A 19,247-nucleotide genomic window follows, 5' to 3' on the forward strand; every position below is an offset into this window, starting at 1 on the left:
GCGGGGGGGGGGGGCAGGTATGCTGCTACCTCACTCCATCCAGTTTTGGAGAAAGCCTTCGTCCCGGTCTGAGGTCCCACACACACGTCACACGGTGAGTGTGTGTACAGTCAGCTTCAGTGGAAGCGCTCAGCAGGCTGCTGTTGGACGCACGTACACACCGCCGGCCACTGCGCTCCATCAGACAGACGCCCATGATGAGAGGCTGCTCCAGCAGACCCAAGCTCACACAGAACCAGGGCAGAGCGGGTAAGAGACGCCGCGTTGGGGGGCTTTAACAGAGCCGTGCATGCGGGAGCTTAAAAGTGTGCATCTTTAACAGACGGAGAGGGTTCGTGCAGCCCTTGAAGACGTAAACAACAGGCGACGTGCTGCGCGGTGTGTTGGCGCTGTCACCGAGACCTTTACCCTACATAGTGCTAACTACAGGCAGCAATCCTAGTTTTTATTTATTTATTTTTTCTTACAGTGGCCATGCCTTGTTTATAACAGCAGCAGTTGTGCGTTAACACAGGACGAAGAGCCAGACGGGTGTTTTGGTGGCTGCTGCAGAAACATGTAGGCTAAAAAACCCAATCTATCCCACAATCTAATTGCTTCGTGCAGACTGGAGCTGATCTGCCAGGTTTCCTCTCAGTTATTAATAGGCTATTATTGTTGCCATGTTCCACACACGGATCATGCTGGACATGCCGTTGCAGTTAATGGTTTGCGTTTTCTGGCTGTTTGTTTGTGTTTGTGGCTGTTGCTCATGTTGGGCTGCGATGCAAGGCATTTAATCCATGTCTTCTAAACGCTGCTCCACGAGCCTCTCCACGTGGGTGAATGCTAGTTTGAGTGTATAATGTTAACATACTATATTGGGAAATGACTTGTCCGGTACTAACGTTACAGGCTAAGGGCTGTTAGCTGCAATCAAAGTCTGGCAGCTTCTGGGAGGTGGAGGAGGAGCACACAGATCTGCTTCCTGTTCATGTTCCAGTGTGCAGCATGCAAGACACCTCATTTACCCTCTCTGGGAACTGACATTTTTCACAGTTCACAAATCAATGCACAGCGTGCCTGCTGCTGTTTCTGAAAGGCTACCCAAGCTTAATGCAGATAAGATAAGCTACTTTAAATAGCCCACCAAATAATAACCTTGTGTTGCCTAACCGGCCTTTACAGGATGTGCCAAGGTTTGTAAGGGTTTTTCACAACTCTGCACTGCTGTGTGTTTATATTAGCCAGCTGAAAAAGCTAAAAATACATCCCTAGCATGAGTTCGTGTGCCATTTATTTGTGGACATGATGAACTTGATATAAATTATATAGTCTACTAGCAGTCAGGGAATTTGAGAGCTATTTAATTAGAAAACCTCCATTTCACCATATTTAGGTCAAGGGCCCTGTTACTGCACCACCAGAATGACTCTAAAGCTTAATATAATCAGTGCATCAGATAGCCCATGAGGAACAGTTAACAGATAGGCCTCTTAACCTGAAAATGTACAGTGACTTACCACTATATCAGGCACAACTGTGCAGTGCAGTCCATCACCTCTGCAAAATATCCTGTCTGTGGAAAGCTTATAATGTTCGTTTTTGTTGGGCTTATCTCTGTGGTCATTTCTTAGGCCATTGTGATGGTGGTGGAGTCGTACTCAGCTGCATTCATTTGAAAGGCACTCTGTTCAGAGGACAGAATATTAGAAACACCTTTGTACAAATTCTCCGGCACCTTGCACTGGACAAAATCTGCCTTACAGGTGTTTCCTGTAAACTGGCAGTACCCAGGTCAACACAAACACACACACAAAAAGGGGAGAGTAATGCTGCCACCTCATGGAGATTGTCAGCTCATGTGTAAGAAAGTGTCTGTAAGAAAATGTGTTCTTATTTACACCTGTGCCTTTCCTGCTGTGACATGTTAAAATGCCCGCTGCTTATGGCATTTTTTTTTAGAATTAGCTGTTAGAAATGCTCAAAAGGAAAAGTTTACTTCAAACAGAATCAATACTTTGTAGTCTGTCCTCATGACACACCGCAAGTTGTCTCGTTCAGTTCTTCCTTTTTCAAAACACAGTGACTCACAGATGTTTCTTGTGTGACTGAAAGCCATTTTCCACATTTAGAAACAAGCTCATACATTTGACTTAAATGATCTGAAGACCAAAAAACATCAGCACAGTTTAGATGATTAAATTGTGTTGTTTGTAAGAACTGGTTGGTTGATTTCAGATTGATTGATTGATTCCTTAATTCATTCATTCACTGAGCATTTTGGTGAGTGAATCAACCCTTATTGATGAAGAAAGTTTCAGGAAACTCAACATTATGTAAAACTGTTTTTCTTGATGCCCCTACCTTTCAGAGTGTAATTCAACGCTGACGTAGATAAGAACAGCTGTACGTTTGCACGTTTGTTATGATTACACTACAATCAAAAGCTAGAAAGTTGCCAACTTTGCTAACATAACCAAACATCCAGCACTATTACTTACTAGTCCAACAGAAAGAAGGCCAGCTCAGGGTTTGTCTTGCAGCCTTTTATTTCACAAAGATCTCGCATTCGTCCGGGAGCCTCTTGCTTGGTCACTCTTTTTTTCTCTTCTTAGCTTCCTCTGTCAACATCCTCTTCTGTCTCTTCGCCGTTGCCATTAGCTAATGCTAATCAGTGGAACTCAGTCCCACCATCAATTAGAGAGTCCCCATCCTATTACTCATTTGTAGTAATGTTAAAAAATGGCTTATTGAAAATCAGCACTGACGCTGGTCCCATCCACCAACAATAACTGTATAATCTATTTTAGATTTCATCTGCTCATCTTGTTTACTCGATTGTTTGTGATTTTTAACAGTGTAATTTTTACCTTTTGTCTATTGTATAATTTATTTTTTGTATTATAACAGTTTACTATTTTAAGATGCCCAATAACATCTGACAAGGGGACTGCCGATGAAAAATAGCCTGTGGCTAACACGGGTACGCTTACATTTGCTCTGAATGTTGATCAGCGTACCTTGTCCGTTTTCAAAAAATAAAAATAAACGTTATGTCAGTGGAGGCTGCTGAGCACGGTTATAGCACGGCACCGCCGGCGCTCTCCACCAGCAGCAGCATAATGCTGCTTGAAACTTGGGTGGCAAGCTAGCCAACAAAGCCACACAGTAATGTCACAGATGTCCAATTGTGTCTAGTAGTGTCTGTATCTAGTAAGTTTGCTAACAGCAACTCAAGATTTATAGCTAGAGGCAAAACCTCTGTCTGGTTTCAACAACTTTGCTAACACAGCCAAACATCAAGCAAGCGCAACAACACAAGACACAGCAAGCCTGCTAATAAGTTATTACTTACTAGTCCAACAGCAAGAAGGCCAGCTCGGCATCTGTCCTGCATCCTTTCAGCTCTTTTAGCTCACGCCAACGAGTGACAGCCAGTTCAATGTTTACTCATGTTCGGTCTCTTGCTTGGTCACTCTCTTTTTCTCTTCCTCGCTTCCTCCTCCGGCGTCTTCATCGGTCTCACGTTAGGAGCTGGAGGTCATATTGCTTTCTAGGCGGAGAGAGTCAGTCTGTAAATATTTAAGATTGAAGAAGTACATCTCCTGTCCTTGGGCTCATAGATGACTCATTCCTAATCTACCCAGCTTTTGTCATGCCCACAAAGGAAAGACAGCTGCATGAACTACTGCCAGAGAGACAGAGGTCATCCTGTTTCTTGGACTGAGGGTGACTTAAACGTGACACGTAGGACCCACCTTTTACCAACATTAAGCACACAAAGGAAAACTCCCCTCACCTGTGTGTGTTAACATTACATTTTGTAAATATAGTCAAAATAGGTAGACATAAACCATTTACTAACCTTTAAAGCAAACCACTGTGCTATGATAAGGCCAAACAGAATGCAGTCTTATTCACATGGTAAAAGTCCACACCCACACAGGCATTTTGAGTCATTCTGGCTGATTACATCTCTGCTCAGGTTGAAGTCCGAAGCCGCATTTGACATTATGTATGGTCTCCAAAGTCAGTGCGCCAATAAGAACAATTACAGTGTAACTTGTCCCACCAACAAATATGGCAAGAGATTGGGTGAGATGTGAATCAATCACAATCCGTACCCGCCCACACAGTGTTGAGAAGAGGAGAAATCTGGCAAAATAAGTGAAAACACCTGTGTAGGTGGACCATGGGTGTGTAGAGCCTTTAAGATTGTGTTTTGTGGCTGAGCACTTAGCCTGTCACTTACGGTTACGCAGAATATTTGCTGCGCCCCTACTGCGATCATTACGGCCGACCGTGAGCTTGCCACTGTGGCCAGACCGCAGCACGTGACGACAGCACAGAGAGAAAAGACCGGGCGACCCCGGTCCATCTCCATCACCGCTCAGCAGCGCGGATGAAAAACCGGTCACCTTCAGGGCAGCGTCACGGGAAAAGACCCCGTGTCCCCGCCGCCTCCACCTCACCGCAAGGCGGAATGGAGGACAGAACACCGTCGAATCCGCGGGAACTTACCCAAAATCCGCTGAAGAAGATCTGGATGCCGTGTAAAAATGGCCTTCCTGAGAAACACATCCCTCAAAGAAAGGGTGCGTATGTGACAACGTTACTTAGCGACAACTGTTAGCATATGTGTGTACAGTGTTTCACCCGCAACGTTAGTTTAATGAGTATGAACAGATATGTGTGAGATTTGTCGTTCGCATTGGCGAGCACGCAGTCGTTCCCACACTGCGGTAACTTTAGTCATTAACGCCGCCCCCCCTTGCGTTTAGCGTTACATAGAGTTCAGAAGTCGTGCGGCAGCTATCAGGGTCACACGGTTACGTAAGGATCCACAGGACGTTCACGCAGATGATGGCTGCTGGCACCGAGGAGAAAGGACTGGCACTCGGGATGTCCATCTGATTGTCCCTGTGTGCCAAGTCAAGCATTCTGCTGTTGGTAAACAGGAATTGTATCCCTGCAGTCATGTGAGTGATTTGCCCTGCGGATATGCTGCTGCGTTTGTATCTGCGCTCACACGGGTCACTTCTCTGTGTCTCCTCACTGTGGCCTGAATGAGAGAGGATGTTTGAATCAATTAATTTTAAAATGCAGATGAACCATGGGTCTGGGTATAAGTTGTTTGTCAGAGTCTGTACCACAGCACAGTCCTCACATACCGGGGAGGTATCTGTCAGAGAAATCAGTGTCGGAATAACTTCATGCACCAGGCCTGTTTGGACAAGACTGCCATGCCCTCCGCTGTTCTTAAAGAAGAAACTATAAAAGCTAGCACCCATAAAAACTATCTTGCTCTTTGACCCAGTCCTCTGTGCACACACTGCAACTCTCCTGTTGGCTCTCTCCTAATGTCCTGAGTCAAGTGAAGCGTTTCACAAGTCCTCCTCAGACACGTCCTCCTGCCACCGTGACCTCTGCTCCTCGCTGGCAACAGAGTGATGTGTCTTCATGGCATATAACTCTGGATTACACACACACACACACACTGATAAGGACAATCTAGTGTTGATATTAAATTGGTGTATCTTTAGTAGGGGGTAAGGGTGGATATTGAAAGGGGTGGAGGCATATTTGCAGATAAACTTTTATTACACTTTTACTGAGGCGTTACAGATTTTACACTGACATCAGTTTTTACATGTGCGTTGTGTGTGTGTGTCTTTGATAAACACATGACTGAAGCTTTCTCTCCCCTCCCCCTTTTTCATTCCAGTATGTATGACCAACTGCCCCACACTGATTGTGACAGTGGGCCTTCCTGCCAGGGGCAAGACCTATATCTCCAAGAAGCTGACCCGCTATCTTAACTGGATCGGAGTGCCCACCAGAGGTACGTCTTCTTAGGGTTGTCAGCCGATAAGACTGTGATGAATAAAGGCACAGTTGTGGAAACATCAGTTCTAGAGGATGAAGGGAAATGATTCACAGTCTGTCACAATAACTACTTTTGGAGGACGAGTTATTGTCCCAGAAATAATTGCGATAAACAATATTATTGTTGTTTTAAGAGCATTTTATGCCACTTAAATAATGACAGTATAATAGCATAATAATGCTAGTGCACCCTTTCAAAGGGCAACTGAATTTTTTTACATACATTATAAAAACAGCCGCCCCTTTGCAGCTTCAAATCCCACTTCAGGCGTTTCAGGAGCGAAGAGTTTGGCTGCCCAACGTTGACCTGTTAAGTTGGCCTTTTAGTGCTTCTGCGACCCGGTTTTGTTCTGTCCTCTGCACGGCTTCATGCCCCACAGTGAGCACTTCAGAAACAGAGCGTTTTGCCTGCTGGATTTTGCCGACTTGCTCAGATTTTGTTAATTTGGTACTTTGTCCTTGATTTATGTCCTTTTACCATGGACAGTAGGCTAAGTAGTTAAATAGTTTTTTTGTTTTTTGTCTGTTTTAATTGTGTTTATTGTTGCTCTGTGCTGCTTCAGTCAAAAATAGACTCGCCCCATATGCTTGTGGCACGTCTGGTAAAATCACAAGCGTTGTATAGAATGACCGCAATCATGGCGCGATGCAGCCGTGCCGTGACAAGCTTTCTGGCTGGAGTCACTCTCACACTCTTTGGGGAAAAACACAGATTAAAACACTTAATAGCCTCGAGTATCACTTTCGCTGGTCGCACTTTGTGTGGAGGAGCTGCCTGAGCCCTCGTCCCACACAGAGAGCAGACGAGAGGACAGATGCAGCTCATCTGGCTAAAATGTTGCGACGTCCATTCTTATGTAAATAAACACACATGGAATGGGCAACATTGAGGTCAGCAAATATGATCAAGGTCATGTCTGTGTATCGTACGATAAGTCGATATCGCGAGTTTAGAGAAACATGATCTCACATGTCCTTGTCCTCCATCTTCCCCATAGAGTTCAATGTTGGGCAGTACAGGAGAGAGTTTGTGAAGATCTACAAGTCGTTTGAGTTCTTCCGTCCAGACAACGAAGAGGGGTTAAAGATCAGACGGTAAGAGTGGAAACTGGCCTCAAGACTGCCTCAGCATTTTATTTAACCACCAACAGTTGTGGCATTTATGACCGAGTTGATGTGATCTTTATAGACAGTGTGCTTCAGCAGCGTTAAACGATGTGCGGCAGTATCTCACTGAAGAAGGAGGCCAAGTTGCGGTGGGTCAAACGTAAAATTCTGTATTGGTTTCCATGTTTCAGGCAGGTCAAACACAGAGTGCATTGCTAAAAGCTTGTCCACTTCTGTTCTGTTTGTGTTAAGCAGGTTTTTGATGCGACAAACACGACCAGAGAAAGAAGGGAAACCATCATCCAGTTTGCAGAGCAGAACGGCTTTAAGGTAACTGGCCAGGTCACAGTTCTGGGATACTGCTTTAGGTGACAATGATGCTAAACTTGGTTTGTTCCACCGCTCTCTCAGGTGTTCTTCGTGGAGTCTGTGTGTGAAGATCCAGATGTCATACAGGAGAATATAGTGGTGGGTGTCTTGAGTTTATTTTATCTCAAAAAAATAGACCTTCAGTTGCACTCACTCCTCTGCTGTTTCTCTGCTTTAGCAAGTGAAGCTGGGCAGCCCCGACTACACCAACTGTGACACAGACGAAGCAGTGGAAGATTTCATGAAGAGGATCAAGTGTTATGAAAACTCATACGAGACGCTGGATGAAGTCCTGGACAGGTGAGGTGAACTGCTGTGAAGAGTGCATTAGTAAAGATGTCCTAGCTGTGCAAAAAAACTAGTGTAGCTAATTACAGTACATTGTGGGCTTTTCACCAGAACGATGAGGCAATTTAGTATTTTTTTATTTATTTATTTTTGTCAGTTGAAAATTTGATTCGACATGAGCATTGATCTCATGTACAAAACAGTTCTTAATTTTGAAAAAGCAAATGCTAACAAAACTCACACAGATATGTGACACATGCAGTGGTAATTATTTCAAAATGACACTTGAAACAGTGAAACTTTCAAAAAGTTTATTTTACTTTATATTACAGTGCATTTCAGTGTGATCAACATTGACAGTTGTCAATGTTGATCACCTCTGTGTTAGTGCCTATTTGCTTTTCGAGTTAGGACAGCAGTAAGACTTTTCACTACATCTGTTGTAAGGGAGATGTTTAGCTTTTGTAGCAGTCGTTATATAGTTGTTGAAAAAACAAATGGTTGTTGGCAGACATAGCTATGTTTCACTGTGTTTTTAAATGGAAAGCATATCAGTCCGTGTATTACCTGCAGTAGATGGTGGCCAGTGTATTCCCAGTTTAGAGAAGCAGAGAGTTTTACTGGCACGGAAGCTGTGGACCGGGTCAGCAGCGAAATATATTTTAGCCACCTAAATGGTTTATCAGTGAGGTGTATGAACTACACTGAGTTTATGTACACTCGTCTACTCAATAAAACGTCTGTATCCTTGCTGAGCTGCATTATTATAAACTATGGTATACCTGGTCGTGGGTCACATCTCTCTCTCTCCCTCTTCACCTCCCTGCAGTTCTCATGCATTAGTTCTTGTTATTGTGTAGTTGCTGCAGCTAATTTGACATACAGTATGTTGGTGTTCAAGTTTGCTGTCTACTGTATGTAAAACATGCTCAAATTGTTGTTAATAACTATTAAATCTAAGTTATCTTGGCCTTTCAAATTAATATAAAAAACATGAATATTGCGCACCATTTAGTATGGTGTCGTTATAGAGACTCCCCTAAACTGTCGCTGTGTATGGGGAGACCGAGGTTGGCTGTATTTCTTAACAACTAATTATTCTAGGGTTCTCAAATCTGTTGACTGGTTTTGACTCAGTCACATCAAACAATGTTGAACTGAAGGCTCAATGTGTCTGTGGTCTCCCCTCAGGGATCTCTCCTACATCAAAATCATGGACGTGGGTCAACGGTACTTGGTCAACAGGGTGCTGGACCACATCCAGAGCCGGATCGTCTACTACCTCATGAACATTCACATCACGCCTCGCTCCATCTACCTGTGCCGCCATGGCGAGAGCGAGCTCAACGTCAATGGTCGAATCGGAGGGGACTCGGGCCTCACGCCAAGAGGAAAGGAGGTACATCAGACTTTTTTTCAACAAGAGATGTGTCTTCAGAGTCCAGACGAGTTGGTAAAAAAAAATAACAAGTTTTTTCTTTGCTATGCAGTTTGGGAAGAAGCTGAGCCAGTTCATCCAGACGCAGGGCATCAGCGACCTGAAGGTGTGGACCAGTCAGATGAAGAGAACCATCCAGACTGCCGAGGCTCTCAATGTGCCCTATGAGCAGTGGAAGGTCCTGAACGAGATTGATGCAGTGAGTACTACATTTATGACTGCAAAGCAAGGCCGTTTGCTGACATGCGTGCAGTGTGAAGGAATTTTAGGCGTACTGTGACACAGGTTTCGGCAGGTCATGTTAGGGTCAATTGCTGAGCTAGAGCGAGCCAAAGGTGAGAGACAAGGACTCTCCAAAACCGTAGTTCACACTTCTCTCTGCCTGCTTGGTGGACTGACTGACTGACGCTGCTGCTATCATTTTGTTAGGTACCCTGAGGTCACGATTATCTGTATTTTGTTTCAGACTGACTGGCTCTATGTAGCAAGTGTTGCATGTGGCTTGAATGACGCACAACGTGACTTTAGGTTAACATAGGTAAGCATAGCGTCATGATTTGAACCAACATCCAATAGAGTCTTCACACATAGAGGTGTGAACAGTAACCTTGTTTGGATGCTGGCACTGTATCACTCCGGCCTGGCTCAATAAACGATGCAGTGTGAGTCTAACTTCTTCACCCACCTGAACCTGGCTTGCTTAATTTTTATTAACATGCGGTGTTACCGGAGCATAATCTGTGTGTGCGATGTCATTTTAGGGCGTTTGTGAGGAGATGATGTACGAGGAGATCCAGGAGCACTTTCCCCTGGAGTTTGCTCTGAGGGACCAAGACAAATACCGCTATCGCTACCCGAAAGGAGAGGTCAGTGGTTAAATCTAACCTTTTAACCTACCTGTTAAGTGCGTTTCTATATGTTAAGGTAGCATCGTGGGCAGTGTGTCTCTGTCTGAGCGCCCCACCCCACCCCCAGTACAAACACACACGTAACCCCACAAACAAACAATTAAACTGCATCCAGATGGCTGCTGGCCACTTACTCTGCTGCTTAATGAGCCTCAGCTTGGACGAGCAGCCTCTCAGGCGGATTTGGCTTAACACCAGATCACTGTAAACAAAGACTTCACATTATCCTAGAGTGTGTGTTTGCTGTGGGTCTGAATGCCCGCTGGTCTGTTCCCACCTTAAGTCCATCCCATTACCTCTCCATTAAGCCAACACAGGAAGACGGATATGGGAATTAGTTGGCTGCCGAGGCCGACAGTGCTGATGCAGGGAATCTTGTTAAAGCTGGTGCTGGTCTAAGACAGCCTGTATGGCGTGTTCCACCTGCTGAAATCTGTTTACCTGAGATTCATCATTTAGCAGAATGTCTGAAGAAAGCAGATTGTGTGGAAGTTGTACAGATGTTCTTCTCTTCTACTTCAAATGTGTTAGTGTGCCCTTTCTTAGGGATGGATAAAGCTGTCTTTGTTGTTGATTGAGTGAAATGTTTCTAGAAGTGTAGCACTCTGATTTCTGCCTGTCTGATTAGCCTCTTTTTGTGTCTCTTGAACTCAGTCCTATGAGGACCTGGTGCAGCGGTTGGAGCCTGCCATCATGGAGCTGGAACGGCAAGAGAACGTCCTGGTCATCTGTCACCAGGCCGTCATGCGCTGCCTGTTGGCCTATTTCCTGGACAAGACAGCAGGTCAGTCCTTTTTAACTGAACCCCAAGGATCCTTAAAGGGCCCATGTGTACTTTTCAGTAATGCTCGAAACTCATGTAAACTCCCACTGTAACATTACAGCATGACGTTGAACCAATCCATGCTTGTTACATGATAACGTTACAATGACTGCATTTGTCCGACATGAGACTTCAGCGTTAGCTCACCTGCCGGCTATTTCTGTATCTTTCACCACAGAAGTTCAACAGTGTCAGCACAGATAAATGTTTCGAATGATAATGAAAGCAGTTAGTTAGCTAGACTGAATATCATAAATGTTGTTGCAACACTTAATATATAACAGTTAGAGCATAGTAGCAGCATTAGCACATTAACATAATGTGTTAATGTATATTATGTCAGTCACAGGTTACAGGATTTGAGACTGGCGAACAAGCTGTGTACCTGAGTATCGGTAAAACGACAATAAGTCTACATTGACCTTTACAAGGCAAAAAAACGTCTGACCCATGATAATGATAGATGGCTGCCTCTGCCTTGCATCAGTATAGGCTAGTATGAACAAATCGCTCCACATTTGCTTTGTGTCCTTTCTTGCAGGCTAAAATCAACACTTTGACATAATACCTGCAGTACACAGGATAGTAATATGAATCATTACTGGTGAAGTAATGTGGAAAGCTATACAACTCTAGTATTGTGCAATAGCTAACGTTAGCGACTGGTCGGGGTTAGCCGGCAAGCTAACATTTACATGAGCCAACTAAAGCAGAAAATCATTTATGTGTTACGTGTTATTTCAAGACAAGGGACGAGTATTTACCGATACTCTTTTTTTCAGTCCTCTACTTTATAGATACCCTCATCTGTTCTTTGTCATTACTAAAATAAAAAAAAGAAGTTTATTATTGCAAGAATTACAGTTCAGGTAGTTTCATGAACTGTTGTTTTATTTGTCTTCACACAGAAGAGCTGCCGTACCTGAAGTGCCCTCTGCACACTGTGCTGAAGCTTACGCCAGTAGCCTACGGTAGGACCGCTCTCCTATTAGCATACAATGCAGATGGTAAATAAATGGTAATTAAAAAAACCAAAACACTCTTCTGCCACCTGACCTAATGAAACTTCTGTCTGCACGCTCAGGCTGTAAGGTGGAGTCCATCAGCTTAAATGTGGATGCAGTCAACACGCACCGAGAAAGACCGGAGGTGGGTATAACAAGCGCACACACAGTACAGCTGAACCACTTTTTGCAAGCTAATGTGGTTCACAGACCGGTTGGTCCGATAGCCCCAGGTGCTGAGCATCATTGTGTCACATCGGATATTTCACCACAGCGTTCAAGCTGAATTTAGACCCCTTTGTCAGCACTTAATTCTGATGGCCACGTTTGTGTAATCATTGATATGGGACATTAATAAGCTCAGAGCAGGTTTGTGTGTTGGAATATGTGTGAATTGTATGTTATCAGAGCATAACAGGAGCAATAACCAAGGCTTCTTTTGCATTCCACATTTTCCCCCTCACACCCACCAGATAGATATGCCTCTGTGTGGAAAACGTTCCAGCTTCTTACAGGGGTTGTTGATGAAACGCACTGATAAACGTCGTCACACAATGGTAGTTGAACAGCCAGCAATAGTTCTCAGTGAAATATACCTGCCATCATGCAGGTTTATAAATGCTATAATTATTATAACAATGAGTATATGTGCTGTATATGAGTAATGTGATATGATGTAAGGCTTAGAAAATCAATACGATCATGACAATTTATTCTTACGTTTTGGGATTTTTAGATGATTGTCTATTACCCATAAAGCCCCTTTCTGGAAATAAAGTTTTTCATGTTTTTGCAGCTCAGAAATCATCAGATTTTCTAAGAAAAGCACATGAGATAAGCATAAGAAGATTTTGTTGTTTAATTCCTTCTTGACTTGCACTGCCGACGCATCACTGATGAAGACACTGGTGATGAAACCTCAAGCATGTAAAAACACATCCCTTGATCTTCATACGTCTCTCCGAGTCTTCGCCCAGTGTGTGTGCTGTGGATTTCATCTCTCCCATGTGTTTTGATCCCCCTCTTTGTGTGTGTGTGTGTGTGTGTGTGTGTGTTTTTTTTGTTTGTTTTATCAAACAGAACGTAGACGTGTCGAGGATGTCACAGGAGGCTTTGCTAACAGTGCCAGCTCACCAATGAGGCTGTACACCTCTCCCCTTTTACCCTCCTTTACGCACACTGTACCCTTCAGACGCACATTGTACCTGCCAAACGCAGCAACCTCTGGTCTCTTTGAATTACTCTTCACTGTTTTTCCTCTACTCATGTTTTGAGACGTGGTGATGGTGGTAATTGACTGGAATCCAGTTTCTAATTTTGATTATTAATCCCATGACCCGGATCTTGTGTCGTGCACATTCTCCCATTTTTGGAGAGTAAAGGAAAAGCCGATGGTTGTTGTGTGTGTTTTTTTTTTTGTTTTTTTTTGGGTGTGATGATGTAATTCCAAATGAAGAAATGAAGCTAAACTTTTTATAGATGACGCAGTGATTACGTGTAGTTTGTTTTCTTATTGATCTTGTCACTTGAACTGATTTTAACAATGTTGACTTTGAGCAGCGTCTCACCACTTTATATTTCTGTTGGTAGAACAGGTAGACACACTCAGTCTCATCTTAGTTTCAGAGCATGGCACAGCACAAAACAAGTTTGTGCTTTTATATTTTGCACATAAAAATCAACTCTTGTTTATTTCTTTATTAAATGTCCTCTATTACAGTTTGTCTCTAATTTTAGGATGTCTAGCACTGTCTAATGAAGAGCCTGGAGGTACAGACATACTTTGTTCAACAATGTGAAGGTTTTTGCAGTTTATTCATATCATTGATAAGAATTAAGAGGAAGATCGTTCTGTTTAATGTTTCTAAATAAACTCCACTCAACCGTTTCATGTATCCTTGCCACACTCTTCTTGTGCTTCATTTTAGAAAGTTTGACATGAAAGCTGTTTTAGGATCATGGGTTATATGCTTTACCTTTAAAGGTAAATCTAAAGATGAAATACGTCTAGACTGTTGAGCTGGATTTCCTACTCAAACTTGCTTGGAGATCAAAAGATGCCAACTACTTCCTTCCTATTGTCACTATCTACTGATCAGACGTTCGGTGCCCTCCCTGCGTGCTCTGCTGTGCAAACTGAACACTGATTCATTTGTATGCAAAGGATCCACTGGGGTGCATAAGCAAGTGCTGCTATTCATCAGCCTGAACAATACACTCACTGTGTCACACGCACATTTCTGTCTTCAAATTTGGTGTGAGCGTAAAATGTGCGCCTGTTACTCCCAGCATCATTTTTTGAAAATAAAAGATATTTATTATGTTTTAAAAGAGTTTACCAAGACCTCAAAATAAACATCATGAAAACATGTTTAAATCATGAGGTAAATACATGCCATTGGTAGGAGAGACCATGGTTTTATTCTCACCTCCACCAATGAGTCACTGAGCAAGACACTTCACCCCTAGTTGCTCCAGTGGCGTGCGACCTCTGACATATATAGCAATTGTAAGTCGCTTTGGATAAAAGCACTAGCTAAGTGAGTAAATGTAAATGACAAATGCTGCTACAATGGGCCATTTTCTGTTGATGGCAGCATCTGTCTGTTATGAAAAGGGTCCGGTAATCTGCACTTTGAGTTTTTAAAGGAACCTGAAGCGTCAAGCACAGTTTTTCAAAGAGGTCAGATCATCTGTGGCCAAACCGGTGGTACATCATTCAAAAATAAAACGGCTGACTGTCATGACATCTGCCATGTACAGTCTACAGTACATCAACACAAAGAATTCATCACAAGTGCACAAACAGGGCTATACAGCATGAAGTTTCTAGAGGTGTCTAGTGTCTTCTCACCCTCCCTGTCGATGTGTTTGACACTGATGCATTCCTCTTTCCAGAATGTGAACATCCACCGTACAACTGAAGACGCCCTGCAGACCGTCCCTCCTCACCTCTGACAGACTGCCATAACCCAGTGAGGCTGCAGCTGGACCTCTCCCTCCCTTTTGACGGGACTCTTGTGGTTATTTCACGTTTCCAGTGTGCACAACCTGCTCAATGTTGTGACCGTCTGGGTGATGTGCCTCCTCCTTCTCCTTCAACTCCACACACACACACACCTTTCTTTAACACTTGCGTCTGTCCTTTTTAAGGGGTTGGAAGGAGCTCGACCTGAACCCGTGATGTGTTTGGGCCTCAGTGTTCATATTTGAAAGCTACACGGTGTGGCACCTCTGTGCACAGAGGGGATGTAAACACTTGGCTCACATCAGATTCCTGTCCATTTGTTACTATATTCAGTATAGTTACAGTGTATTGATGTTGTGCAGCAGTAGAATTAACACCCAACATCATGGTGGTTTCATCAAATGATCATGTGACTTTCTGCTACACGCTTGACATGTTACTGTATTGTGCAATCATTTGACTGTGATGATTAAATATATGGACTGGGTCAGTATTATCTTTTCTGTGATCAAAATACTTGAAATTAAAACGTGCCCATAATACCTTTTTGTGTAGAACACATCTACGCAATACGGGGTGTTGGAAATGCAACATTGGCTCAAACCTGTTGGTGTTTATATGGGTCATAACTTCAAAATGTACATCCCAACTCCAGTATAATAAAGAAGTTATTTTTATAAACCAACCTGTCATGTGATCGCTAGCTAAAGACCCTACCTTGTGTGATGGTGTCATTATTAGGACTGCACTAATGATTATTTTCATTTTCGATTCATCTGCCAGTACTTTCTCAACAAAGTGATTAATTTATAAAATGCCACAAAATAGTGAATAAATGGCCATCATGTTTTCTGTTGATTTAGCAATCTTGTTAAGTCTCACCAGCTGTCTAAAAGCTAGAACTGGTGATTTTTAGGAGAAAAAAAACAAAACAAATGGAGGACTGGTCAAATCAGAAGGTGCCAGCTGATGGAAGTTTGGATGGAGTCCACAGAAACAGACTCTTTCGTCTGTCTGTCCCCTGTGGGTTCCCTGAAATGAGGGACTGGTGGAGGACGTGGAGGCTGCGTGATTAAACAGGGGAACTGGAAGGGCATGGTAAAAATATGTGATCACAAACAGGGAGTGTCCAGGAGATAACTTTATTAAGTTCCTCTTCTGAATTCCCAAAGTGGCTGATTAGTCATAGGAGTTCAATAAAAAACCCTTCAACCAATATTAAGTCGGTGCACTTCGCCTCCAGCAGTACAAGCCTTGTATAGCAGGTGTGTGTGTGACTACAGGGAGGTGCTGCTTGTCCAACAAATACTCCTGAGGAAATACAGATGAATTTAAAAAAGTGCCACTTTCTTCTTTTTGGGCTGTAACCTGTAGTTAAACCATTGGGATTAACATGTAAAAGTGAACAAATACTGTGCAACAAAAATGGTTCACACTGCCTAAAGCATGAAGATATTACTTCCCCTTCCTCCCAGCTGAAATAGCTCCGTAGCTGTGCATAATGTGGCCAAAGACTAAAACCAACTTCCTCAGAAGCAGAACAAATCCATTTATAGGTACAGCAGTAGCACACATGCCCTCCATAGATGACACAAAAAGATTGACAGCATTTGAAATACCACAAAAGGTATAAACAACGGTTTTATTGTCTGTCATTATTTTCATACATAGGTTTTTGTGGCTTCTTTACAGACAGCTTTTGCTCCGTGTGCCGTGATTAAACGCCACACAGACTACTTTCCTCTAACACGGGTTTTCCTGAACAGAGAAAATTTTTGGAGACAAATTTTTTTTTAAAAACAACCGTGACACACACACTCACATACAGAAAATACAAAAACCTGTCCGTTTCATTTGCAACGACACGTCCTCAATGCCCCTGTATTCATGGCTATCAACTTGATTAATACTTTAAGGACCCGCCTTTGTTTGGGGATTTGTTCAGTGGCTGAAAATGAAACTGGTAAATATTTCATTATATACAGTCATTGATATTCATGACTACAGGGAAATACTCAAGACGGGCGCAAAGGATGTCATCGCCAGATTGGTCATGTTCCTCTCATCTCCTCACTGATTGGCTGTTTAGTTTTCCTCTCTTGTGCTGATTGGTCCTTGCAGCGTTTTCCCCGCTTGTGCGGGGGCACGGACAACATTGTCATCAGAACTGTGGAGAGGAGAATTATGCAATTATTTTCCATGCAAATATTTGTGTCTTTTACAATAAAGAGCATTTGTACACAATTCCAGCTATGAGTCTGACTGTCATATGCAGAAAAAATATATATAAATATGCAGATTTTTTTTAAGCTAGTTTCTTACGTTCTTGAGGAATTCCTCTGCAACGATACGGGCCCTGGCATTAACGGACAGCTTCATCTCGCTGATCTCCTTGTCAATCTCCTCCATGAAGTGGATGACAAAGTCCACCAGCTTGTGTTTGTACATCTGCTCCGTGTGGAAGTTGGTAATCAAGAAGCTAATATCATATCCCTGAAATCACAGGGCAAGAGAGGAAAATAAAAAGAGTCCAAGATCAAATGCAATCATGGGAATGTCTGTTGTAAATATCTGTCTACAGTTTCTAGAACAGAGAGAGCCCTTTGACGTTTGCCATTTCACACTGTTTCATTCTTCCTGTTGTACTGTCACTGTATATTGATTCCTCTTTATTCCATTATGTATAACCCAGATTACCGCTGTGTCTCTTACCTCTACTGGTTTCCTCCTCAGGATGAAGAAGTTCTCTGCTCTCATCATCATGAAGCGCATGAACTTGTGGCAGAGGATCTTCTCAATCTCATCAGCCTACAGTGACACAGAAGTTGTTGTTTTTTTATTGCATATAAGACTGTGGAAGAAAATTAGGAAATGTGAATAGCTCATAACCAAACGGGAGTCAAAATCCTGCTGCTTCTAATCACCTGTTTGACAGCAATGCTGACTCTGACAGAGTTGATGGATCCCTCAATGAGAACCTTCTCCTTATCATTACGGCTGATCACCACAGGCTGAAGTAGCAGCTCCTTGCTGCTCCTGTAACCACAGCACAATCCATCCATTACAGGTGAAAACAGGCCTGCTGAGATTAACACTATTGTGTTTTCTAGACACTCAAAGTCATTACTGTCTGTGAGACCCTGCATGGATCTACATACAATTGAAGTTTAGTGACTTGTTGAAAAACTCTTTACTCTGTATTGGGGAAAAACACCTCCAAACAGGCCCCGGCAAGTCCCCGCAGGCTAATTTTAAAGCCTTGCCCATGCTTTTTGCCATTTTTCCCCTCTTAGATTTTCTTAAGCAAGTTTGCACAAGTCCACACTTGTGTGACAGCTGTAGATGTGCAAACAGCTTCAGGGCAGGAGAAACAGGAGGAAGCAAAGCAGGAAGGGGGCAACCAGAGGAAGCAAGGGGGGGGGGGGGACTACTCCAAACACACGGCTTTAAAACATACCTAACTTCCACCTCTGGCTTGTTGTGACGCTCCACCACCTGAGAGGAGAAGTTCTCCAGACACAGCGCCGCCTGCAAGGTGGCCCTCACAGCGTTTAAGTAGGGGCGCAAAGTCGCTGTCTGGGGAGAAATTGAGTGAGATCAGTGTCTGGGTGGGTCCCACTGCAGAGAAGATCTTGTTAGATGATTCTTTTGTTATTTAGATCAGGGAACATGGGCAAACTGAACCTCCCAGTCTAGTGACGTCGACTCAAACCAGCAGGATCAGCTTATGAGGTCAGGTTTGAGCAGGAACCAAAATGAGCTGTGTGCAGGGATGCAGTGGCTGCTGCTCAGTTACAACCCACTTAACTTACTGTTCGTCACCTTTACATTTTGAACATAGGACCATTAACAGCCAGTTTAGAAAGAAAAACACGATCAGTATCAACTTGATGTAAATAATCTGCAACCTTATATAGATGTGAGGGTCCTTAAAATCATTTTGCTTGCATTAACGTTCGTGGATGAGTCACTTTCTTGTGACCGAGATTGCAGCACATCCAAATTATTTACGTCCATCTAACGTTACATCTTTCTGCCGGTGCCACATATATCCACCGTCTAAATGACAGCTCTACCTGTCATAGAAGAAGGAGGGAAAGAGGCCGAGAGGAAAAGACAGCTCAGCTCTATCACTTTAGTTTCTGCAAACCGTCACGTTATCAAGGATGCCCGTCCTCTCATTTCACTGCAGCCGACCACAAACCCCGTCTATGAGAAACACGGAGCTAGCTAGCTAATGTCGCTTCGACTAAAGCCAAAATCAGCGGAGGTAAACGGCTAATTAATTAAAAATAAAGACATATTGAGTGCAGGAGACTTACCATTTTTGAGCTTTACAAGACGGAAGTTCCTCTGCCACGCCTGGGACTCCTCTTCCGTAAATCCTACATCGTCGAGTACAGACAGGGTGCACTAGTTTTTACTTCGCTCTTCGTTTGAAGAAGCGGATCTCTCCACACATCAGAAGCGGTCC

The 19,247-nt window shown here is 43.3% G+C and overlaps 2 protein-coding genes across 5 annotated transcripts; one reads left to right on the forward strand and one right to left on the reverse strand.

The window, feature by feature from the left end:
• Positions 1–41: 41 nt before the first annotated feature.
• pfkfb4a (6-phosphofructo-2-kinase/fructose-2,6-biphosphatase 4a) lies at positions 42–15,458 on the forward strand. 4 transcript variants are annotated; one of them, XM_038695799.1, is made up of 14 exons: positions 42–249; positions 5,708–5,824; positions 6,867–6,963; positions 7,058–7,124; positions 7,231–7,305; positions 7,387–7,443; positions 7,523–7,644; positions 8,824–9,031; positions 9,123–9,269; positions 9,832–9,936; positions 10,633–10,762; positions 11,710–11,772; positions 11,886–11,950; positions 12,886–13,700. In XM_038695799.1, exons 1-14 carry the CDS (start codon positions 195–197, stop codon positions 12,943–12,945), a joined length of 1,368 nt encoding a protein of 455 aa, XP_038551727.1. In that variant the 5' UTR covers positions 42–194; the 3' UTR covers positions 12,946–13,700. The 4 variants fall into 4 exon arrangements, with proteins under 4 accessions (XP_038551727.1, XP_038551726.1, XP_038551724.1 ...); XM_038695798.1 differs by lacking the exon at positions 12,886–13,700 and adding an exon at positions 14,704–15,458 and having other exon boundaries at positions 43–249; XM_038695796.1 differs by lacking the exons at positions 42–249; positions 12,886–13,700 and adding exons at positions 4,319–4,577; positions 14,704–15,458.
• Positions 15,459–16,382: 924 nt separating this feature from the next.
• Positions 16,383–19,246, reverse strand: LOC119885658 (actin-related protein 2/3 complex subunit 4). The gene is made up of 6 exons (XM_038695803.1): positions 19,096–19,246; positions 18,231–18,349; positions 17,698–17,809; positions 17,486–17,581; positions 17,096–17,266; positions 16,383–16,940 (listed from the first exon to the last, which is right to left on the reverse strand). Exons 1-6 carry the CDS (start codon positions 19,096–19,098, stop codon positions 16,935–16,937), a joined length of 507 nt encoding a protein of 168 aa, XP_038551731.1. The 5' UTR covers positions 19,099–19,246; the 3' UTR covers positions 16,383–16,934.
• Between the last annotated feature and the right edge of the window lies 1 nt (position 19,247).

This window comes from Micropterus salmoides, unplaced genomic scaffold, assembly GCF_014851395.1.
Source record: "Micropterus salmoides isolate LMB-PRFRI ecotype aquatic unplaced genomic scaffold, ASM1485139v1 Ms_hic_scaffold_4, whole genome shotgun sequence".
Lineage (NCBI taxonomy): Eukaryota > Metazoa > Chordata > Actinopteri > Centrarchiformes > Centrarchidae > Micropterus > Micropterus salmoides.